Genomic DNA, 24,918 nt, shown 5'->3' with positions numbered 1-24,918 from the left:
TGCATCGACTATAGATCTGAGAACGGGTAGTGGGAAAAAAAACGTAATGCTGTAGGATTTATTTTCCTTTTCCATACCAAACAAAAAAAAAAATTAACAATGATTAATAAAATAATTGGTTATTTTTTTTTTATTGATTCATATTTTGCTATGTACAATAAAATTTTGTAATAAAAATGTACTTGATGCGAGAAGGGGGTATTGGAGAAAGAACGTGTTCTAAAATTGTATCAGACAGAGAGACAGACAGACAGAGTGAATCAATATAAGCTGTGTGATAACAAAAACAAAACTCTAGACGGTGAAGCCCAGACACTACAGTATTAAAATCAACATGTCTATTATTTCTAAACCATTCCGTGCGTCAACATGAATCGTCGACTCTGACAATGTGGTAATAAAGAAAATACATGTCTGCATGTCAAACTTGGACTTTGTCAATATGTAGGTTAGTGCTTACGCGAGCACGCTATTCTGCCTCAACGTGGCGCTCGTGTGGAAACGACCATTAGAGGAAGTGGTTAGGCTAAATGGGAAGCAAAACAAAACTCCCGTGGGGGTGTCCACGGGTAGGCGAGAGTTTACCCATTGCAAGGAGCGGAGTTCAAAGAGAGCCCTCACGGTCCTGTCGATAATCCATGCGCCGTTCCTCAAGGGACCGTTACACTAATGGCGAGCCCTCCACGGTTAGCTTGGTACAACATAGGAAAATGGCGGAGGCCCCCGGTGCACTCGGCCTTCGGCCATGTCTAGCCCATGCGCCCGGGGTGCCAGATGCATCGGAAATAACAATGCTTTACATAGGCATTGACTTGGGTCTCTTCCAGTCAGAACGGTGGTTCACGCAGGTTTTTTTTTTTTACAGTTTGACGCTCCAACAGGTTGTTTTTTTTCAAACTTAGAGCTCGAAGCTCAGCTCTTAGACGATCAAACGGTTAGTGCTTACAGAACTCTGGATGGGAATTAAACTTTTGAAAGGGGAGAAAGGGAAAAAGGATAGAGAAAGTAGAGAGAAGGTTGAAAGAAAGAGAGAGAGAGAGAGAGAGAGAGAGAGAGATAGAAATGTATGATAGAAGCACTGGCGTAGCTAGGAATTCGCCATCATTTGGGGGCCCGGGGGCTTGACCTCTTTAGAGATCCTGCATTTTGACATTCGACATAAGATTATGGCGTAATATTTATTATTTAACAAAAAATATTCGAACACTCATTTGCCCCCCCCCCCTTCCCCACTCAAGTGGAGGCCCGGGGAGATTTTCAAATTCTCCTCCCCCCCCCCCCCACAGATCCCCAGCATAGTTACGCCACTGGATAGAAGAAGGGAAGGACATGCGCCACAATGTCACAGTATTATTGTTGTTTCACCATTCAGCACATTTCATTATTGATCGGGCTAATTACGTAGACACGGAGCAATGCAAACTATGCCCATTATAGTTTGTGTGTGTGTGTACCTGACGCAACAGTTTCTCTTCCTAAAGATATAGTTAGACAGTCCCTAAGTGATAAATTAGTTGATGAAACATTAAAAGGAATTTTGTAGTCCTTAAAAACAAAATTGCCCTTGTTAAGGTACAGACTGCTCGCGTGTAGTTTAGACAGTTCAATAGTTAATGTCATATCGTTTATGGAATAGCTTTCTAAATTACATTTTAAATATATTTCGTTCTCAAAACAAAATTATTTCACAAAAGTAAAAAAAAGAAAAGTAAAGCTCCCCTTTCAAACCTCAGCATTAGGATTTATTAAAAGAAATTTCTATAAATCAAATAAGAACATAAAACTAAAATGTTATTTAACCTTGGTTAGGCCAATAATAGAATATGCATCCTCCGTCTGGGACCCAACTCAAGATAACATTAAGAAACTGGAACAGACACAAAATAGAGCAGTGAGATTCATAACAAACGAATGTTCACACTTAACCAGAGTAACACCTTTAGTAAAATCAGAAAGCCTTCAGGACAGAAGACTCAAAAGTAAAGTAATTACTATACAAAAACACTGAACCATAATCTTCAAATACAAAAACAAAATTTAACAAAATACTCTGAAAGACACAAAGATAAAGGCAAATTCCTCGTCCCATATGCGAGGTCAAATTTGTACAAATACTCCTTCTTCCCTAGTGCTATTAGAGCATGGAATGGGTTGCCTGAGCTAGCCAGGAGAACCAGTGACTTGGCAGAATTTAAGTCATTGGTTAATATGCATGACTAAATGCATGACGTAATCATCTTCTTTTTTTGAAGTAACGTCTGTATTATATAAGATAAGATAAGATTGCGATCTATGGGACAGATGATGTTAAGGTCATCTGTTTCTTTGGCCAACAGTTATAGAGCAGGGTGTCATGTGGCCAGCACAACGACATACAGCTATTACTTTCCCCACCTCACGTCAGGCAATCATTAGAGTAGGGTGCACTCAGGGACGTCCTTAAAATCCCGAAATTAAAAAGCCCAGTCTCACCGAGATTCGAACCCGGGACCTCTCGGTTCAAAAGCCAAGCACTTTACCACTCAGCAATCATATTCACGATCATTACCAAACAGAGAATAGTTGTCAGATAATTCAAGACCTCTAGATGTGAAGTCTACGTTTTTGAATCTTAGAGATTTATAATTGACCTCGAGTTCTTCCATTACTCATTACATTGTATTTCTATACATTTTAATTAGATATAATACTAATTTGATAACCCGCTCACCAGGAGGCTGTGAACGGCCCTGAGTCCCTGACAAGCTTTGCTTATGGCCATGATGACGGCGAAGGACGCTTGGCTAAGATGTGCCTGTGGAACAATCCCGGAAATGATACAACTGGCGTCCTGTCTAGAACCAGGAAATTGGCGAACACGTCCAAGGAGGTACATTTTACTATCGACTAAATAGCACTAAGGTTCTCCATAGTTTTAGAACTTGGAGCTAGTCAACACTGAAGTATGGAGGACTTAGTTAACAGTGTGATGCACTGGCGGATCCAGGGGGGGGGGCGGTAGGGGCGATCGCCCCCCCCCCCCACTCGGCCGACCCCCCCCCCTGGGGGGCGGACGAATTTTAGTATAGAAGTCACACAATTTGTATACGAATTTATTACTTATGTTAATAATATATACTAATTATTTATATTTCAAACTATTTTTAGATTATTTCGCCCCCCCCTCTAGTATGTTGGCCGATTAGGTGGGGTCGGGAGGGGGCGATGGACATCAATCCGCCCCCCCCCAACCATAAACTTTTGAGTGGGGGGGGGCGGTCCAATTTATTTGTAGAAATCACAGCTTGCCAAAAGAATCAATTAAATATCTATATGATTAAAACTTGTTATTGATATTTTAACTGATCTTTATATTATGTCGTTCCCCTGTTGTCCGATTGGTGTGTAGGGGGGGGGGCGAAACCTCTACTGCCCTTCCCACCTAAACCCTTTGAGTGGTTGGGGGGGGGCGGTCCTACTTTTATGGAGAAATCATAGTTTGTGAGCAAGATTAGTTGCATTGATATATAAATTTGATATTAATGTGCTCTCCTTCAGGTATCTTGGCCGATTCGGTGGGGTAAGGGGGGGGGGGGGCGATTGCATGTACTGCCCTCCCCGCTCTAGCCCTCTGAGTGGGGGGGGGCGGTCATATTTTTATGGAGGAATCATAGTTTGTGAACAAAAATAGTTGAATTTCTATATAATTGATATGGGAAACCATGGGCGTAGCCAGGATTTTTTTTCGGGGGGGGGGTTTAGGGGGGGGATTTTTTCTCCCCCCCCCCCTCGCGAAAAAAAATATTTGTATATATGTATGTGTGTGTGTTCATAATCTTTATTACATTCTGACCCTTCATTCTTTTGGAACACGTTTATTGTGCCCTAGAATAGGTTCTTCCTGGAGTTAGTGAAAAAATTGTTGACTCCCCTCCATTGCCAGCAAGGGGCTCTGGGGAGCTCTAGGAGCTCACCCTAGAGCGGGGCGGAGCCCCGCCGCCAAGCACTATTTCTGGCATAGATTGTCAACAAAATGCATATTCTGAGGTATCTACAGTGCATTTTCCTGCTATTAAAAAGTCTTATTTCAAAAATGTATGTGCTATTTTTACTGACTAAGACCCTGCCGCGCCGTTCGGCGCATTTGCCGTCAAGCTGTTTCCACAAAAATCTGTCACTGGTAATTTCTGAAGCCTCTTCCCACCTGCTCCGAGGACCTCCATGAATGTGTGGCGCTAAGTTGTACTAGGATGTCATCGCAACTCTTATTATGCGTAATTTATTTTGTCGGAGAACATGCCTCGCAAACCTCATGCGACGCTCTGTCACAATTTTACTAAGGGGTCGACTCCCAGTTCGGCATAGGATTTCCTTGATTTAGACCAGATCTCAATAACTAACTCCTAAAATCTGTCTTAGCCATCTTTGTTGAGCCACATTTAGTGTTTTTCAATTTCGGCAGATGACTATTCACTGCACTTTATTAATGGAGCCCCGCAACTGGTAGAAATGTAACCTCTCTTGGATACGCTCTTGGAATTGGGTGACTGTGGTTTGCATTAGATTTTATATCGAAAAGCGAAGTCTTATCGTCAAAATCATCTGTTAGAGGTTTTAAACTAAAAATCTCAGGACTTCGTTGTAGTTTTTTAAATTCAAAACCCCAATTTAGCAACGATTATAGAATTTGGTAACTGTAATTTGCTTTCGGGGGGGGGGGGTTTGAACCCCAAACCCCCCCCCCCTGGCTACGCCCATGTGTGAAACCATTAGTCTATTATGTCCCACCACACTCTAATCTCAAATTTTATGATTAGTAAATATAAAAGGAAAAAGGTGGAAGGGGCGATACATGCCATCTCCTTTCCATTATCGGACAAAGCAATAATTTTTCTTTTTGTATTATAGTTAAGAAATTACAAAATGTAAAAAAAAAAATCAGCCACTAATATAATTTATATATGCTATAAATTAAATTCTCGTATCGAGTGGCCCCACCCTTATTCTTTAATGCCAAATGCAATCATTAGCAGAAATTATAAAAAGGAGCGAGGATAAATCGTTTTCATTCTACCGCTCCTCCCATTTCCAGACAGAGTTTATGTAATTTCACATGAATTTATCATAATTATTTTAAAAAAGACTTTGCTTTGGAAAAGTTAGAATTCAAACAAAAATTTTCAGTATAAGAGTCACGATTGAGATGAGTAGCCTTTTTTCCAACCTCTACTCAATCTAATATTTTTCTAGTTAAATTTAGGACTATAACTCACAATTTATGCTTGAATTTTATTGAATATTATTTATCGAATTTTTTTTTCGGCGGCGATCCTCAAAGCCTTAATCTAAATATGTGGGGTATCTGATCTTTTCAAGGAACAAATCGGTTTTATTTGCAATGTATTAAGGGCGTACACATTCAAATTAGAATATTTTTCAAGTACAATATTATTCAAAAGGTCCTTTTTTAATAGGATGAATAATGAGCTTTAGGTAAGGAGAATGCGTTTCTTCAGCGAAGAATGCAAGAAAACGCTTTTAGCGTCGGGGCTTCGCCCCGAAAATCACTGATGAATTGTGAGCTGTAGTTGTCAGAAGCAGGCGTTTCTGCAGTGAAAAATGTAAGAAAACGCTTTTGGCGTCGGGGCTTCGCCCCGAAAATCACTGATGTAGATGTCAGGAGAATGCGTTTCTTCAGTGAAGAATGCATGAAAACGCTTTATGCGTCGGGGCTACGCCCCGAAACTCACTGATGAATAGTGAGCTGTAGATGTCAGGAGCAGGCGTTTCTGCAGTGAAAAATGCATCAAAACGTTTTTTGGGTCGGTGCTTCGCCCCGAACTCCTCTGATGGATAAAGAGCTGTAGATGTCAGGAGAATGCGTTTCTGCAGTGAAGAATGCATGAAAATACTGAGAAATACTGCTTATTTATTCTTATATATATGTATATATATATATATATATGTGTGTGTGTGTGTGTGTGTGTGTGTGCTGTACGCACGTTTATGTATAGGGTTAGGGTTTACTGGGCGTTAGCTTTAGGGTTTGGAAAAAAATCGCCCCCCCCCCACTCCAAAGTTCTGGATCCGCTAGTGGCTGTGATGTCCTATGTGTGTGTAGGACTTGGTAAAAAGGTGTGTGTGTGTGTGTGTGTGTGTAAGTCTTGGTAAGCAGTGTGTGTGTGTGTGTGTGTGTGTGTGGAAGACTTGGTAAGCAGTGTGTTTATGTGTGTGGAGGACTTGGTAAGCAGTGTGTTTGTGACTGTGGAGGACTTGGTAAGCAGTGTGTTTGTGACTGTGGAGGACTTGGTAAGCAGTGTGTTTGTGACTGTGGAGGACTTGGTAAGCAGTGTGTTTGTGACTGTGGAGGACTTGGTAAGCAGTGTGTTTGTGTATGTGGAGGACTTGGTATGCAGTGTGTGTATGTGTGGAGGACTTGGTAAGCAGTGTGTGTGTATGTGTGGAGGACATGGTAAGCAGTTTGTTTGTGGATGATAAGAAGTGTGTGTTTTGTGTAGGACGTGGTAACTGGTGTCTGTATGTATGGTGGATAGTGGTAAACAGTGTGTGTGTTTGGGGACTTGGTAAACAGTGTGTGTATGGAGGGCCTGGTGAACAGTTAATGTAGGACTTGGTAACCATTAATGTGAGGAGAAGAGCTTTATAAACTGGATGTAGGTGGCTTGGTAAAATGTATGTGTAAGGAATTGGTCAAAGTGTGAAGTAGCTATGTAAGCAGTCTGTTGGGTGGGCTTGACAAAAGTGTGAAGTAGCTATGTAAGCAGTCTGTTGGGTGGGCTTGACAAAAGTGTGAAGTAGCTATGTAAGCAGTCTGTGGGGTGGGCTTGACAAAAGTGTGAAGTAGCTATGTAAGCAGTCTGTGGGGTGGGCTTGACAAAAGTGTGAAGTAGCTATGTAAGCAGTCTGTGGGGTGGGCTTGACAAAAGTGTGAAGTAGCTATGTAAGCAGTCTGTGGGGTGGGCTTGACAAAAGTGTGAAGTAGCTATGTAAGCAGTCTGTGGGGTGGGCTTGACAAAAGTGTGAAGTAGCTATGTAAGCAGTCTGTGGGGTGGGCTTGACAAAAGTGTGAAGTAGCTATGTAAGCAGTCTGTGGGGTGGGCTTGACAAAAGTGTGAAGTAGCTATGTAAGCAGTCTGTGGGGTGGGCTTGACAAAAGTGTGAAGTAGCTATGTAAGCAGTCTGTGGGGTGGGCTTGACAAAAGTGTGAAGTAGCTATGTAAGCAGTCTGTGGGGTGGGCTTGACAAAAGTGTGAAGTAGCTATGTAAGCAGTCTGTGGGGTGGGCTTGACAAAAGTGTGAAGTAGCTATGTAAGCAGTCTGTGGGGTGGGCTTGACAAAAGTGTGAAGTAGCTATGTAAGCAGTCTGTGGGGTGGGCTTGACAAAAGTGTGGGGGAGACTAATAAAAGTGTATGTAGTAAAGTAAAGTTTCCTTTCAGACCTTGCGATCTATGGGGCAGGTGATTTAAAGGTCATCTGTTTCTGTGGCCTACGGTTAACGAGGGTGTCATGTGGCCAGCACAACGACTATCTGCCTATACTATTTTTAATTGATTAATTTCATCAGCTGCTCGGAGCTGATGTGTACCACTACCACAGCAAGCTAATGATGAAGGAGGCAAAGACAGGCGGTAAATTCGTCTGGCACCAGGACTATGGCTACTGGTACAATTTCGCCTGCCTGTACCCGGACATGCTGACCGTCTTCATCGCCATGGATAAAACTGACCAGGAAAATGGCTGCCTGCAAATCCTCAGAGGCTCTCACAGATGTGGACGCCTTGACCATGGAGTTGTGGCCGGTCAGGTGAGACATTATAGGTCAGAAACTCAATATAAATGTCTAGTTTTGTCAATGCAGCGGTATAGCACTAAAGTTTGTTTGATTCGACTCATTCGGTCGATTTACATTAAATTAAAGGAGTTAGCTTCATCTTATTTTTTTTACATGTTAAGTCTACATGTGTCACCAGTTTACAAGCTAACCTTGACCAGGGTTCAAAATACGATATGGATAATTAGCGTAGCACTAACAACATGTTGGCATGGTTCTAATTTTTCATATTCAAAAAAAAAAAAAAAAGTAAAAGATAACTTAAGCACTTTAAGTTTTTGGCGCAGTGACGTAGTGGCGTTGCTAGACATGTGGTGGCCAGGAGATGGGATTGACTTCTTTAGGGTCCCCTGAATTTTGACATTCGAAATCATGACATGAGATAATACCTTAATAAATATTATAACTTAATAATATATAACTCAGGTTAGAGAAACCCCGCACGGAAAGAATTAATTTGTGTGAAATACACGCGAAAAGGGTCACTAACTTATAGAACATCATATGAATAGTAAGATTACATGGCAATGGGGTAATATTTAATGTAAAAAAATAATAAAATATTCGGACACTCGTTCGGGGTCCATCCTCAAGTGCAGGCCCGGGGGGACTTTCGAACCCTATCCCCACCCTAGCTACGCCACTGCTCTTAATTAAGGTCTAAGTGTGTCTCTCTGACTATTATTGTGCGTGTCTGTGAATGTGGTAGCGTCTCTGTTACTATGACAGTGTGAAATCTTTTTTTTTTTTATCTTGGCAGAAACATATGTAGGCTGCTTGGTCTTGCGGTAAGCGCTCTGTGCTATCGTTAGGTTGGCTCGAAGGCCCCGGTTTAAAGCCCTGCCCACTGCCATCCCCGGTCGTCCTGTGGGAGTTTTGGGTTAAGTTGTAATTATTTTGAGAATCTGAAAGAACATCCGAAACATATAAAACTAACAAACAAAACACTAAGAGGGAAAAGAAAAAAGAGAAAAAGAGTAAAAGAGAGAGAGAGATCTAGAGTGGTAGCACTATTAATACATTTTTCAGTGAATACAAGATGTACACCCAATTCGCTTTATTTGTTGAATGAAAAGATGTTTATTTATAAAATTTTAAACCGAATTTAAATATTTGTTCTTTTTTTTTTTATTATTACACAAGAACGACATCGAATTTATTTATTTTTTCTTGGTCAAGAATGGAGCAGATCTGAAACGTGTAGCCGCTTTGGAAGCAGTCCTGGATACAGTGTTTGTGGAGCTCAACGCCGGGGACGCTCTCTTCTTCCACAGCAACCTCCTTCACACCAGCAGTGCCAATGTCAGCCAGCGCAGACGATGGGCCATTTTGTCTTGCTACAACACGACCCACAACAGTCCCCATGAAAAGGTCACTTAGGCTTTATATATATAGGTGTGCGCCACTAGCGGATCCAGAACTTTGGAGTGGGGGGGGGGCGATTTTGTTCCAAACCCTAACCCTAACGCCCAGTAAACCCTAACCCTATGCATAAACGTGTGTACAGAACACACACACACATACACACACACACACACACATATATATATATATATATATGAGAATTTTAAAAAGCAGCATTTCTCAACCTTCGGCGAAAAAGTGGGGCAAAGCTATAAGGTTCCCTAGTCACTAATGGGGTTTGGGGCAAAGCCCCGACGACAAAAGCGTTTTCTTGCATTCTTCACTGAAGAAACGCATTCTCCTGACATCTACAGCTCATCATTCATCAATGAAGTTCGGGACGAAGCCCCGATGACAAAAGCATTTTCTTGTATTCACATGACATCTAAAGCTTATTATTCATCAATGGAGTTCGGGGCGAAGCCCCGACGACAAAAGCGTTTTCTTGCATTCTTCACTGCAGAAACGCATTTTCCTGACATCTACAGCTCATTATTCATCAATGGAGTTCTGGGCGAAGCCCGAAAGGACAAAAGCGTTTTCTTTCATTCTTCACTGCAGAAACGCATTTTCCTGACATCTACAGCTCATTATTCATCAATGGAGTTCGGGGCGAAGCCCCGACGCCAAAAGCGTTTTCTGGCATTTTTCACTGCAGAAACGCATTCTCCTGACCTAAAGCTCATTATTCATACTATTAAAAAAAAGGACCTTTTGAATAATATTGTACTTGAAAGATATTCTAATATGAATTTATAGGCCCTTAATACATTGCAAATAAAACCGATTTGTTCCTTGAAAAGATAAGATACCCCACATATTTAGATTTTTGCTTTGAGGATCGCCGCCGAAAAAAAATTATTCGATAAATAATATTCAATAACATTGTAGTATAAGTTGTGAGTTATAGTCCCAAATTTATTTAACTAGAAAAATATCCGATTGAGTAAAGGTTTGGAAAAGGCGACTATAAATGTATTATTTTCGGTTTAGAACTCATCTCAATCATGATTCTTATACTGAAAAATTTCGTTTGAATTCTAACTTTTCCAATGCAAAGTCTTTCTTAAAATAATTATGATAAATTCATGTGAATTACATAAACTCTAGAAATGGGAGGGGCGGTAGAATGAAAACGATTAATCCTCGCTCCTTTAATAATTTCTGCTAAAGATTGCATTTGGCATTAAAGAATTAAAAAAAAAAAGTAGGGCGACTCGATATAAGAATTTAATTTATAGTATATATAAATTATATTAGTGGGAGATTTTTTACATTTTGTAATTTCCAAACTATAATACTAAAAGAAAAAGTATTGGTTTGTCCGATGGGGGAAATGCAATTGCATATATCGCTCTTCCCACCTGGTGCAACCTTTTTTCATTTAAATTTACTAATGATAAAATTTGAGATTAGAGTATGGTACGACATAATATACAATGGGTTCACATATCAATACGTAGTTTATATTATATAGATATTCAACTAATTTTGTTCACAAACTATGATTCTCCATAAAAATAGGACCGCCCACCCCACTCAGAGGGCTAGAGTGGGAACGGCAGTACATGCAATCGCCCTCCCCCCAACCCCACCGAATCGACCAAGATACCAGAAAGGGAGCGACATAATATAAAATTTATAGATTAATTCAACTAATTTTGTTCACAAACTATGATTTCTCCATAAAAGTAGGACCGCCCCCCCCCACTCAAATGGTTTAGGTGGGAAGGGCAGTAGAGGTATTCGCCCCCCCCCCACCCCCAAACGGTAAACAGGGAACGACATAATACAAAGATCGGTTAAAATATCAATAACAAGTTTTAATCATATAGATATTTAATTGATTCTGTTAGCAAGCTGTGATTTCTACAAATAAATTGGACCGCCCCCCCCACTCGAAAGTGTATGGGGGGGCGGGATTGATACCATTACCCCCTCCCAACCCCACCAAATCGGTCAACATACTAGAGGAGGGGGCGAAATAATAAAAAAATAGGTTGAAATATAAATAATTAGTATATATTATTATTCGGGGGGGGGGGTCGGCCGAGTGGGGGGGGGGGCGATCGCCCCTACCGCCCCCCCCCCTGGATCCGCCAGTGGTGTGCGCGTGTGTATGTGAATCATCTTTGTGTCATTCGTTCTTTGATACCAAATTGATAACAATTAGCTTTTCGCAAACTGCGAAGCAATTTCTCATGGAAAACATACAACATATATAGATCTAGTACAGTAGTCATTATATTAGTTAATCCCATTTCCAGGATGTGTGCCTTATTGATGTGTAATTCTAATTATTAAAATAGATTCATGTATTGTCTTCCCCAATGAATAATTGTGCAAAGTTTAAATTTGATCCGAGAATGGATGTGGGAGAAATAACGAGTTCAAACTTTTTATCAGAAAGACTTTGAAAAAAAAAGGAACATATTCACCTCAATCTTACAGACATTTGTTGTTTCATTATAAAATTCATGATTGTTGCTGCACCGATCCAAGTACGGTAACGGCAATGTCTTCGAAAATTGATGATGCGAGCAGTGATTCACATGACTATGCAGACCCAGTTGCGACCTCCATATTTTCCCGCATCTCGTGCAGACAAAGCCGTTGTCCACTGGCGGTCTATTTAAGTTTTCTTTCCGTCTTCTGCGCCTGCTTTCAATTATCGCATTTCTTTGAGTCTCAAATGTTTGTCCTGCAGACCTTGTGAGAGTTGTACGGTACTTAACAATTAAAATGCAACTTTATAGAGGAGCTTAGTGTTAGATTGGCATTTCGTCGGATTTATACCCAACCCAAGCGTAGAAAATGTGACAGCACACTAAAGATCAGTCACAAAGTTACACAATCATAGAAATCGTTTTTACAAAAATTACACCAACTCTCTTTGGTAAAAAGTTTGTACACGCTATTTCTCCCACACTCAATCTCAGATTAAGCTGAATTTTCGCACAATTAATTCTTTTACCTGACAACACAAGAATCAATAAAAGAAATTAACCAAATTATTTCATTAACTATTGGTAATTAATTATTTTGTTTGGTATCTTGAACAAAGGAAATAAATCGTAATTGACAGATGTGGTTGTAGCCTATACGTTGAATTACTCCCTCGAGGACTAATGACCACTGAGCGAACATTTTTTTATGCTTTAAAAGATGATCATGTAAAACATTGACCAAGATACTCCTTTCTTCCCTCCCCGTTTCCCAACTGGTCCAGATAAGTGATAGGATCATAGCGCAAAGAGAAAGTTTAATATTAACAATTGGTAAAAATATTTCTAACCGCACAGATGTATTATGTATAAGTCGGTTATTGAAACGATTACACGATTGATACTGTTGTAACTCTCTAAGGTAGGCACTCAACGAAAGACAGGTCGGCAACAGTAAACGATGTATTTATTTATTATAACTAGTATAAGCATCAACAAATAGTAATAGTTACTAGTTAGACTTGGACGTCTGCTATAAAGTCACAGGGAGTAATATGTCTAAGTTCTAAGAGTCCTACTTTATACCAGAACACAGAACAGACCACCGACACACTTCCCAGTGTCGCTCCAGGTCTCCCACACAGTTTCCTAGTATCACACAGGACAGCACTCAGCACCAGACTGTTCAGACTCCCATGACTTTTAGCCGGCCCACAACAGTCCTTCTTCCTGTCTCTATATGTCTTTCACTAGTCGTGTTCAGTAGTGCTCAGATGCGCACCATTAGAGTAGCGTGGGAGCGGGGTTACAACAATACAATTACACTTAATGTATGCTTTATTATTACAAAGATATTTTATGTTTTTTCGTGTTAATTATGCTGTGTTTCCCTTCACCTCACATTATAAAAATTTCGCATTTTTACTCCCCCAGATTATACATGCACACTATGAAGAGCCCCTGCGGCTACTGGACAACGATGCAGTCTTAAAGACTGGAGTCAATCGTGATCTAAATGGTAAAGATATCGTGGTGAAAACAGACGGAAACTATGTTCATTATTTTTCATAATTAGGCCTTCACAAACACACACACTATTCAATAAAGATGACTGTGGAAATGTAATTTTGTTTCAAATAGTCTTACTGGTATAGGCTTTTTTCTTTTTTAAAGCCATAATTATGATAATAATAACGATGAGCTTTGTTCGTATTTAGGCTAGTGCCAAGATTTAACTCCTGTTAATTCAGTTTCGACACTTCTGGATGGAAACATTGCCTACTCTAGACCTGTTTGGTGACTAGTGTGAATTGCGTCTTTCCAGGGCTTTTTTTGGACTAGAATCACTAGAAGAATTGAGCCTTTTATGCGTACACACTCCCATAGTGTTTGATGCTGAGTGGGACTTTGTGTGGATTGGTTATTTAGTGGCACAATGAATCAACTGAACATTACCCTAATAGGACTAATATATAGGGAACCTTATCCACCCCATAGAGGACCAGTGTAGTTCTCAGTGTTAGAGAGAATTGGCTGTACCATAAATGTGTCTAGCCTTGATATCGCTAATGTCACAATTCTGACGTGTTGAGCTAGAGGCGTCACTAGGTTCGGACCGCACCCCCCCTAGTGACGCCACTGTGTTGAGCAGTGATGCTGCTTGAGCGGAAATGAGGGTTTCTTTCCGTAATTATTCTCCACGTTCCAATGAAATTATTCCTTTTGCTCATTTGTGTTTCACTACCCTGTTATGATTAAACCTCAATAACTTTTTTTTTCAATGTAATCAGGAAATGTTATATTAGGTATATAATTATAAAAGAATGCATGCTCTGTTTATATAACACAAATTTAAGTTTATAAAACCAAAATTTAATTGAATGGGGTCAGATCAACATTGGTATCGCCAGTTAGGAGAGAAAGAGTCAACCCCATTGGTTGTTTGTAAATCTAAATATAGGCCTACTGCGTTACCGAGATTATGAACTGCTATTGTAGACATTTCTAGCTCTTACCTATGAATATAAAAAGCGTACAGGTAGTGGCCAGTCAATTCGGTACTTTATTTTTTTCCCCAATCGCTTTTATTACCGGTACATTAAATTAATGTTTTGGATACGTTATTATGCTTGTTTATGTTCTACATTGTTTTCTAAGTCCTGAACATTAAAAAATGTTTTATTGCGTTGCACCTGCCTCACAATGCACCTGCGGAGCAAGTAGTTCAGTCATTGCGACTTAACTGTAAGACTTTTGTGCTGTATCAATTTTAATCCCATACGGTTTTTTTCTGCTAAAGGGAAACAACTCGTTTCCTTTTTACTTAGTTAACATTTCTCTTTAAACTAATCAATGATTGGGGGGGGGGGGGGGCATTTTCCATGTTTGTAAGATTGTTATTAACCTATGTCCGGTATCTGAAGAATTAAAGAATTTGAAATGCTTGTTACATTAAAACCTGTCTTACTGTATTCAGCAGTACTATATGGTCTTGACATATATCTTTCGATTAGCTGTAGGCTAACCTAACCTACTCAATAGATTGGCCTGCAATGTATTCAAGACAAAAGATAGAACTCTTGCAAGTATATACCAATCCAAAGGATTGTTGTTTTTGTTTTAATAATGTAAAAAAAAAAGAAAAGGAGCAGATAGGAACAGTAGTGTAGTACCTAGGTTAACATAAAAACAATAAACAGTACAGTATTGCTACACTACAAAACAAATAGTTTGTTGTTGGTGTAACATTAACACTTAACACTTTTTATTGCCTACAGTTTAAAGCTGCTATGGTGACTAGACAAAAAAAATGTCTACCTTTTATCCTCATTTTCATCAATATCAATAATATAATAATAACAATAAAGCTAACTTAAACAGATCCCTGGCATACAACAAAAATGTTTAAAAATAAGCAGGTCTTAACTGGGTTTGTGTGGGTACTTGAAATCCTGCACTAGTCTTCAATATTAAGACAATGTCTTGAAGCAAGCTAGTACTGGAGTTACTTTTGAAAAACAAAAAAATTGTGGACACCTAATGGCTAAAGAAAAATGTTGATATGATAATTAAAAACTCAAGCGCTCTGTTCTTAGAGTTAGAATTTCACAGAGTTATAGCTACAATTTTGTATTATGGACTATCCTTACCGGCAAAGTTTTATAAAAATCAAGAAAAAAAATATCAGTACAATAGTTAGCTCCTAATTTTTTTTGACTAACAAAAAAAATGATCACTGAAACCATCAAGTAGAAGTAGCTTGGAGCAAGTTTGAATCACAGCTGCAGTTGGTACTTTAATTCACAGCTTGAGTCCACTCAGCTCTAGTAAACATACTTGATTGTTTGTTAAAGAAAATAAAGCATCATGTCTTACAATTTACTATTGGTGGCTAAAACAAATGAATTTTACTTTAACCATGGTCTTTCTGTAAAGAAAGTAGCTTTCTCCTAAATAACCATTATGATGCAAAGCAAGTTTAAACAATGGAAGAGCCGCATTAGGTAAAAGCAATGTTGACAGTACATGTTAAGTTCTTAAAAAATAAAGAGTCTGTGCAGTCTATTAGGGTTAAAAAAAAATGAGACTTCATACTTTGATTGACAAGTATTAGCCTATTTCTTCAGGAATAAAGAAAACTTCATCCTAACCCAAACCCCATGCAGGACATGACAGCAGGTTTCCAACTAGGGACCTTGGTGATGACACTTCAAAGCATATGTGACCAGAAAGCCATCTATTTCATGAAAGGTAATGCTGAATCAATGTGGAAACTTAAAAGAAAAAATATTGGTCAATGAACACACTTAATAAAGGATAAACAGTAAAGCACTTCAAATAACATGCTTTACAGACTCTTGAAATGTAAATAAATTGCATCAGTTAAGTTTGCAACATATAAAGCAGTGGGAACAAAATTTAAAAAGTGTATAGGCCTACATATATATTTACAGAATATATAACAGATAGTAATAAATATAAAATATAAAGTTGCAATATAACCTCTCAGAATCAATGTGACAGTCTGGACTTCCAAAAGTGCCTTCCTTTGGGCAGCGAGAGTGTGAAATCAAAGTGTACAGAAAAGAAAAACGTGTTTCCAATGCATTAATCAAAGACTGTCATAAAAACACCCTAGATCAAAGAATGTAATCTAAACAAACTTAAACAGTTTCAGTCTTAAAACTCCTAGAAAATAGATTTTAAAAAGTAAAAATGTCTGTGTTAAAGGAGAAATCTACTCGTAATACTTCATCTAAAATCTAAAGACATGCCTGTAAAGATAAACACATTCAATGAAATATTAAAATCTTTTCATTAAAATTGATTGTAAAGAGTTACTTTTTTCAAAAAGTATATTTCTTGTGGAAAAAAAAAGATGGAAAATAGAAAATTTAGACCTAGATTGAAATTGAAAGCTGAAATAAAATTTTGCTAATTGAAAACAGCATGATATACAAATGCAACATATCTAAAAAAAATTATTAAAGAAGATCTAAAAAGAAGATTTAAAAACAAATCACTTGTGCTGATTTAAAAAATGGGCAGTGAAGTCATATTTGTCAACAAGAAGCTTGCCACATAAGTTACAGCACCGAACGTCCATCTTGTCATGCATGCTGCGATGAAGATAGTACATTGCTGGATCATGAAAGACAATGCAACAAAAACTGCAGGATCGAACATCGTCTCGAGTCATGAGGTGCTGCAGTATGTCGTCGGCAGTAAAGTCAACCAAAGAGATGCGACTATTTGTGCGGGCCAGGCCAGAGCTAACAATCGTTGGGTTGTGGTGTAGTCGACTATTAGGGGATAAGATATTGTTGACAGAAGAAACAGTCTTTGAAGATGTCTGCTGGAAGTGTTTGTTAAGTTCAGTTAGATCTGTTAAACTGTGTGTAATTTTCTCAATATCCTCAGAAGAAAGACGTAACAAATTTTTACCATTAGTCAAATGAACTTCATCTTTAATTTTATCTTCATCATCACCATTTATTAGAATGTCTAATTTTTCATTGCTCCTGAGTTTTCTAACGAATTCAGGTTTTCTTCGTTTTCTAACTGGGTCACATTCACTGGTCATCTCACAGATTTCATCTAAAACATGTGCAGAGCTTTTGATATCATCGGGCGGCTCTGTTTTGATCTCCAGGCTGAGACTTTCTTTTAGATCTCCAAACTGATTAGAGACATTAAGAGACATACTGGATGGAGTGTCTACATTGTCAAGGCCCACCATTGACAGGTTTTTTAACATGTTGCCTTTTAGGGTTGATGGTATCTGTCGCCCTTCTTTGACGACATGCTGAAGAATGTGTGCCTCTAGGCGAGGTCTGCGGCAGAAGCCCATGCCACAAAAATTACAGAAAAATGGCTTTTCACCAGTGTGGACCCTTTTATGAACAGTCAGGTGAGATGACTGGGCGAATTTCCGATGGCAGATGTGGCAAGAATAAGGCTTCTCACCAGTATGAATGCGCTTGTGAATGATAAGATGGGCCTTTTGGGTAAATCTCTTGTTACAAATAAGACATGCGAAGGGCCTGTTCCTCAAAGCATTCTGACTAATTTCATAATTAGTTTCTTCTGGTATTTCTTCGAACCTTGCTGTAGTATTTACATTCTTTTCTTCATCGAGACTCATATTTGTATTAAAAATGTGTACCTGTAACACTACAAGAAGAAAAATAAATTAATGTTTGCCTAATATTTCTTAATGCAATCTACTTTAATTATTATGGGTATGGTGGGGCAGAGTACTAAGGAGGAGGCATAAAGCAGAAGTAATTTATCATTTTAGAGTTAAAAAAAAAAGCCTTTTTTTACAAGAAGTGTGTGTGTGATTGTGTATATGTCAAAAAATGTTCTAATTATCTCTCCAGCTTTACATATCCAAGAATATCTAGATCTAAACCTGAACATAACATTACAATCTCTCCCCTTGTCTTTGATAAATACAGAAATGAAAAACTGGAAATGGTGATGTAGATTAATATGTTGTGCCCACTTTATTTAAAATATGATCCACATATTTTGTAGATCTTTCTTATATTTTAATTTAGTCTAAACAGTGGTTCACAAACTTTTTTGTCTTGTAGAACCCTTGCCATGTTTTCTGGTTTTCGGTAGACCCCCTACTTAACTTTGAATTTTTACAAATTTGTCAATATTTTTAAAAACAAATTTCTAACTGTAAGGAATTGAAGAGTGAAAAAGTACTTTGAAGCTACACATTAAATTATAGAGATCTATATTTTTATTGATAAAATTCAAATTTAAAACAATTGAAATAACAATTAATATTTATTACTGGAATCACAAAACACACTGGAAATGTTTTGTTTTTTTTGCACTTCTATTATCCGTTGCTATGGATATTATGTTTCATATAGGAATTTGTTGTTCTGTGAAGTAGTCCTCAAACATTAAATATTAATTAATCAATTAATAGATTTGCCTCATTTATCATTGTAAAATTTTTTGAAAAGAGCAGTTTCTCATGTATTTCTTGATCTTTCATGTGTTGCTCAAATACTGTGTTCGCAGAACTGTTTTCATTAACATGACAAGGGGCCTTAATCAGTAAGCCTCAAGCAGAAAGGGCTCACTAGCCATCTAGCAGAAGGGAAACTGAATTTAAACTCTGCTGCCTTGCAGTTATACCCGAACATGGGAAAGGTTTCGTGGGTTAACCTTGAGGAAAGATAAGGAACTGGCAGCCCTTAGGCAATTTGTAGCACACACAGCTACACCCTGTCAGAGCCTGAAACGACGCTGACCCCAAACTGTATAAATGCTGTTTGCGAAGAATTACATAAGATGCTATTAATGTAATAATTCATTCTACGATGTGCCCTTGAATTGTATTAATGCTTAAAGTAATTCTTTTAACAATATCTGGTAAAGGTTTGTGTAAAAGTTTTTAAACCTACAACAGCAGGTAAAATCCATGTTTTATATCTATAGTATTTTCCGTATTTTGCTATAAGTAAAGAGATCTTATTGTAAGACGCTCACAAAGTATCATCTTCTCTATATGATGTCGAAGAACAGTCGAAGAGAGATTCTGTGGGTCTATTCTTAAATTTATCTTTGAGTGTTCGGAAGTTTTTCAAATCTTAAATCTATTTTGTCAGGGTGCATCGCCTCAAATGATCCTCCAGTGTAATTGGTTTCATATCATCATAAAAAGGCACTTAGGCAACTGCTTTTTGACAAGGAAAGAAAGAATCCCAATTTTACATAATCTACGCTAGATTATTTAGATTCTTTTTGGTGAACATTATTAACATATAGACAAAATTAATCTATTGAAATAAGTATTGAATTTAAATACAACAATTTTTCAATTGAATAGCAGGATAAATATTTAAATGAAAGAATTACACTAATGGGATGTGAAAAATAAAGTCACGACCTGCTTAAATGAAAATCTGATCTGTTATCATAGACCCCTGTGGATATCTCATAGACCCCCAATTTATTTTTTCCTTTCGTAGACCCCTTCGAAGTCTTCATAGACCATAGACCCCTAAAGTCTATATTATAGTATATAGACCACTTAGCCTGACTTACTTAGGGAATCACTGACACTGGCCTAACCTGTTAGTTCATTATGTTCATAAAATAATTTTCAAAGCAAAAATGACAGCTAAATGAAGTATACACCATTAAAATATTAGAATCTATTTTTAGTAGACATTAATAATTATTGAAAAAGAGATTATAAAATATTATAAACTCTAATTAGTCTAATAGGCCTAATATTATATACACAATTGAATAACCACCTTAAGACTCTCAATCAAATTTTGTTTTGTCAGTTATGTCCCCTAGTTTTTATTTTGCCGAGGACAATCAGAAAATGAGGATTAGACTGTTCGTTTGAATAAATAAAGGAATGATTATTAATATATCATATAAGAGCTAGTGTGGATCTACTGTTGTGATTTGATTGAATAACAAAAATATTAATATACTTCAACATTTAGGGTTAGGGTTCTTATACTACTTAAAATCTAAATAGTGGCTAAATTTACTGTTCATTCCGACCTAAAGTCTACTAAAGAGTATCGTCAGTATCGATTACTATTGCCTTTTGCCGAGTTTACTTTCATTACTCCGATGATAAAAAATGTTTAAGTTTAAGGTCCAGTCGATGAAAGCCTTCAAATAACAGCAGTTTAGAAAAAGACATTAGATCTACGAGTAATTAAAACAATATCTTACCCAGGTGTGGAATGTAGCTGTTTTGGAAGGACCAGCGGTCATTGAAATCTTTAAATTGTATGAACGCATCGACAATGTTATCATTTAATCGTCGTCGTCAACTAGTAAAAAAAAAAAAAGAAATCGAGGAAACAGGCCACCTAGCGAGAGTAAAGAGAGATAATCCATTAAATAATAATAAAATTTTTATTCACAAGTCGATCAATATAGGCCTGGAGATTTATCACTCATCCTTTACATACACATGCATTAAGCACGTATAGACATACCGCCGCCAGCGGTGGCTCAAAATCTAAATCTGTTGTAGGCGAGTTTTAATTTGCGAGGCCCTGTTATGTAACAAACAGATGTATATTTAAAATAATAAACACTAGCAATTGTCATAATTTATGTAAATACAGTTTAAGAGAAAAAAAAATTAGAGAAACATAATTTTCTGCTTTAAGCCTCACTAAACTCTAGTATAAAAATATCGTAATTAATCATATAGTGTAAGTCACTCATTTAAAAGACAATACGAAAAACATGCATATAGGCCTATGTAACCCTGCCGGACCAAGTAAAACAAAGGACGTTTGGGCCACGAGGCCTTCAGGCATGTTTTTCGTATTTTCTATACAGTCGTTACCCCTGCAGCAGTAAATCTTTGTTGTTTTTTTTTTTTTGAGTCTTTTATAGACAAAACTGCCAAATCTGATAGTCATCACGAGTCACTGTACTCGCAGGAGCTTTTTCATAACTATTAATAAGTAGTTTTGATTTTTTTTTCTTTTAAATTCCCCTTTCAGACCTTGTGATTTATGGGGCATACAGTGTAAAGGTCATCTGATTCTGTGGCGACGGTAAACGAGGGTGTCATGTAGCCAGCACAACGACCAATTGCCTTTACTTTTTCCCAACTAATGCCAGGCACCCATCAAAACTGGGTTTAAGATTTCGGAAAAAAAATCCCACTCTTCATAAGGATTTGAAACTGGGACTCCGCGCCTCTTTAATTAGTAGTTTTAATTTTGAAAAGTTTCTTTCAGCTGATCTGTACCTGCAGGCAGTGTTAACAAGATTAGAACGATAATGTAGACTCTTTAAGTAAATTTCTAGAAAATTAGACTTTCTAACATCTTTAATGAAATCTGGTAGTTTAGGGATCAAGTTTCTTTACATAATTAATAAGGTTGGAAGTCCCTGCTCTAAACCACTCTTCCTTTTTTTGGATTACTTTGAACGTTTCTTAAAGCATAAAAAAAAAGTAAAAGTAAAGTTCCCTTTCAGACCTTGTGGTGTATAGGGCAGATGATGTAAAGGTCATCTGATTCTGTGGCCTACAGTTAACGAGGGTGTCATGTGGCCAGAACAACGACCAATCGCCTTTACTTTTCCCTAACTAGACTCAGAGGCGCCCGAAGATCCAGAAATTAAAAATCCCAGTCTTCGCCAGGATTCGAACCCTGGACCCCGGTTCGGAAGTCAAGCGCTTTACCGCTCAGCCACCGCGTCTCCTTCTTAAATCATATAGCAGACCAATCTTTTGAAACTACTACCTTAATATTCAATCGAACGTCATCTGTTTCTCCTAGTCAGCTCCCACTTTCGTCCTGGCTTCTATTTTATTTATAGTCACTTGCCAGCGACTCAAATACAAGCAATCAAATCTAATTTGTCGGTTGTGTTTAATCCAATCACGAAATATACTTAATTTCTAAAACATTGCCTTAAATGGACTTGTTCAGAATAGCATGCAACAACGCCTTATACCAAAGATATAATAAATTCTAAACTTATCTTTTGTGTAAAAGCTAATTATAATTGCAGAATAAAAGCGTCAGAAAAAAAAAGAAATAAAAAAAAACAAGGCCAATGACACTAGCTCGAGCTGAAACAACCTGGCCAGTGTGCAGCCGAACACTCCAGTCTCACATAGATCTCACCAGCCACAAAAGGAGGCTCAAATCCCCAGTGCAATTAAGCCCTGAGCCTCCCTGGAGGACAAAAGTGGTCATCATCGAACCACGATTTACTAACTATATCATTGGCCTCCTTCATTCGTAGAACGACTATGGCTCATCTTGCATTTCCTCATGTGGCTGTGGAGACCTATCCTGGAGAGACACTCCGTCCGCAAACACCGCAGGCCAAGGTGGCCTTTCGCTGTCCATAGCTTTCCTGGTCACTGTCTCTCGCCATCTGGTGCGGTCTAGAGCTATGTCTTCCCAATAGTCAGTATTGATGTTCAATGATTTGAGGTCATGTTTTATTACATCTATGTAACGGAGGTGGGGGCGACCAGTTTTTCTTGAGCCAGTTGCGAGTTGTCCGTAGAGGATGACTTTCGGGATGCGTTTGTCCTCCATCCGGCGAACATGTCCAAGCCAGCGGAAGCGGCTTTGTCTGAGGGCTGTAAAGATGCTGGGAATACCTGTTCGTGCAAGGATCTCAGTATTGCACACTTTTTCTTTCCATGTGATTTTCAAGATCCAAATGGAAAGAGTTTAGTTTTCTCTCTTGCTTTGCGTAGGTGGTCCATGATTCGCTGCCATACAGCAGTGTACTCATAACGCATGCCTTGTAGACTTCCATTTTGGTCGCTGTAGTGAGCTTCTGGTTTTCTCAAACTCTTGACCTGAGTCTAGCAAAGGCCTAGACAGCCTTCCCTATGCGTTTTTTTTTTAATCTCCTCTTCTAGAGACAAGTCATCTTGAATTGTGGATCCCAGCATCAAGCTTGTTATAGTCTATGAGGATGGAGGGTGGTGCTGTAGCAGGTGGTCCCATAACATTTGTTTTGATCTCGAGTTAATCGACATGATGTGTTTTAGTGATTTAGTAAATCGAGATTAAAAGTAGATTTAGTAACATGCTGCGACGAAGGAGTCGAGGGAATAGATAGTGTCCATGTTTTTTCGCCTTTTTATATGCGGACATTTGGCAGCTATTTTGGGTAAAGGTTAATTGTCTATTGGTGATCGGTGCGAATTGAAGAGCTACCTCACTACAATATCAATAATACTTTAATATAAAAAAATATAATTATAATTATATAAGATAAGATAAGAATTAATAATACATTGTACACATAGACTCATAGAGTGGTGCTAAGCTGGAAATGTGATCAAGTTTCAAAATTTTGGTTTATCAAAAAAAAATTTTTTATTTAGGTTTGTGCGAAACCTCCACCAATCGGCGTCCTTAGGCGGTTGCCTAGTTTGCCCATGCCTATTACCTGCCCTGCACTGTGTTTTAATAGCGGATATTTTATAAATACATGTTTTGGTCAATTTATAAGTTGTTTTTTAGACAAAATTGAGACTACAAAATTTTTTAACAGAATTTTTTCTTTTTGTGCAGCTTCCTTTCTTTAATTGTAATTTGGTCTAGGACTATATGCATATATTTAAATTGAAGGAAAGCTTCATCTGTTTAATTACTTGAACATAAACATTTTCACATTACATTCGTGTAGTACCGGTATTCAATGTTTGCCTGAAAATGTTTAGCTATTGGGCTGATTCTCTCACATACAACTAGCAGGAAATGAGAAGGCTGACACACTCGCCAAGAGTGGGAGAACAAACTCACAAGTAAACTCTGCACTCTATCCAGAAGAAATGAAGAAATTAATTGTAGATAAAATAAATGAGAAATGGACGAGCTCCCATCCAAATCACAAGAAAGATGATGCTTACTATAAGCTATCCCGACAAGACCAACGTCTAATCTTTCGACTCAGGACCGGACACAACAGAATGCGACAACACATGTTCCGGAAGCTCAAAATTGGAACCAGTGAAATCTGCCCATGTGGAGTATCACCAGAAAATGCTGACCACGTCCTCCAAAACTGCTCTCTCTACCAAGAGGCCCGTATAAGACATTGGCCCCAAATCACCCCAATAGAAAGAAAACTATATGAAGAGCTCCCTGATTTGGAAACCACTGCGCAGTTCATCTCATGTATTGGTCTAGTCATATGAACACTCCAACATAACAATGAGAACGATGAAGAAGAAGAAGAAGAAGGGCTGATTCTACTAAAAAGTTTGCTGTGCTTTTAGTTTTCTAATTTTGGTTTTTGCTTCTAAGCTAAAGCTTCCAACAAATATGCCTACAGTTTCACATCATAATGATTGACAGTTAGTAACGTACCTCTCTTAGACCTTGCAATCTATAGGGCAGACGACTTAAAGGCCATTTTTTTCTGTGGACCACGATTAACGAGGGTGTCATGCGGCCAGTACAACGACCAAACGCTTTTACTATTCCACAACTAATTCAGGTACAAATTAGAGCTGGGTGGACTCAGGAGCGCCCTAAAAATCACAAAATTCAAAAATCCCAGTCTTCGGCGGACTTTGAATCGGAGACCATTTGTCTCAGAAGTCCCACTCAGCCCCCACGCCCCAAACATATGCCTTAGTGTGAGCAGGTCAGGCAGGCGCGAGCTGTGATGGCCTATTCTCTTCTGCTGCTCAACATTAAATTCATTTGTAACAGTAGGCAGGTGGTAGCTCTACT

At 38.3% G+C, this 24,918-nt stretch overlaps 2 protein-coding genes across 4 annotated transcripts in view; one reads left to right on the top strand and one right to left on the bottom strand.

Annotated features, from left to right (window-relative positions):
- Positions 1-13,306, top strand: part of LOC106058641 (L-proline trans-4-hydroxylase-like) — a 48,054-nt gene extending 34,748 nt beyond the window's left edge. For all 3 annotated transcript variants that reach the window (XM_056044848.1, XM_056044847.1, XM_056044850.1), the window contains exons 3-6: positions 2,714-2,869; positions 7,566-7,805; positions 9,012-9,203; positions 13,115-13,306. In XM_056044848.1, coding sequence (XP_055900823.1) covers positions 2,714-2,869; positions 7,566-7,805; positions 9,012-9,203; positions 13,115-13,252 — 726 coding nt within the window. In that variant the 3' untranslated portion in view covers positions 13,253-13,306. The remainder of the gene's footprint in view (positions 1-2,713; positions 2,870-7,565; positions 7,806-9,011; positions 9,204-13,114) is intronic.
- Positions 13,307-14,767: 1,461 nt separating this feature from the next.
- Positions 14,768-20,565, bottom strand: LOC106058636 (zinc finger E-box-binding homeobox 1-like). Its single transcript, XM_013216091.2, has 2 exons — positions 20,411-20,565; positions 14,768-17,854 (listed from the first exon to the last, which is right to left on the bottom strand). The coding sequence occupies exon 2, from the start codon at positions 17,823-17,825 to the stop codon at positions 16,701-16,703; it is 1,125 nt and encodes a 374-aa protein (XP_013071545.2). The 5' UTR covers positions 17,826-17,854; positions 20,411-20,565; the 3' UTR covers positions 14,768-16,700.
- Between the last annotated feature and the right edge of the window lie 4,353 nt (positions 20,566-24,918).

The sequence above is a fragment of the Biomphalaria glabrata genome, chromosome 10 (assembly GCF_947242115.1).
Source record: "Biomphalaria glabrata chromosome 10, xgBioGlab47.1, whole genome shotgun sequence".
In the NCBI taxonomy this organism is placed as follows: Eukaryota; Metazoa; Mollusca; class Gastropoda; family Planorbidae; genus Biomphalaria; species Biomphalaria glabrata.
Note: the sequence above shows the minus strand (reverse complement) of the source record. Positions and strands in the feature narration are given on the sequence as shown.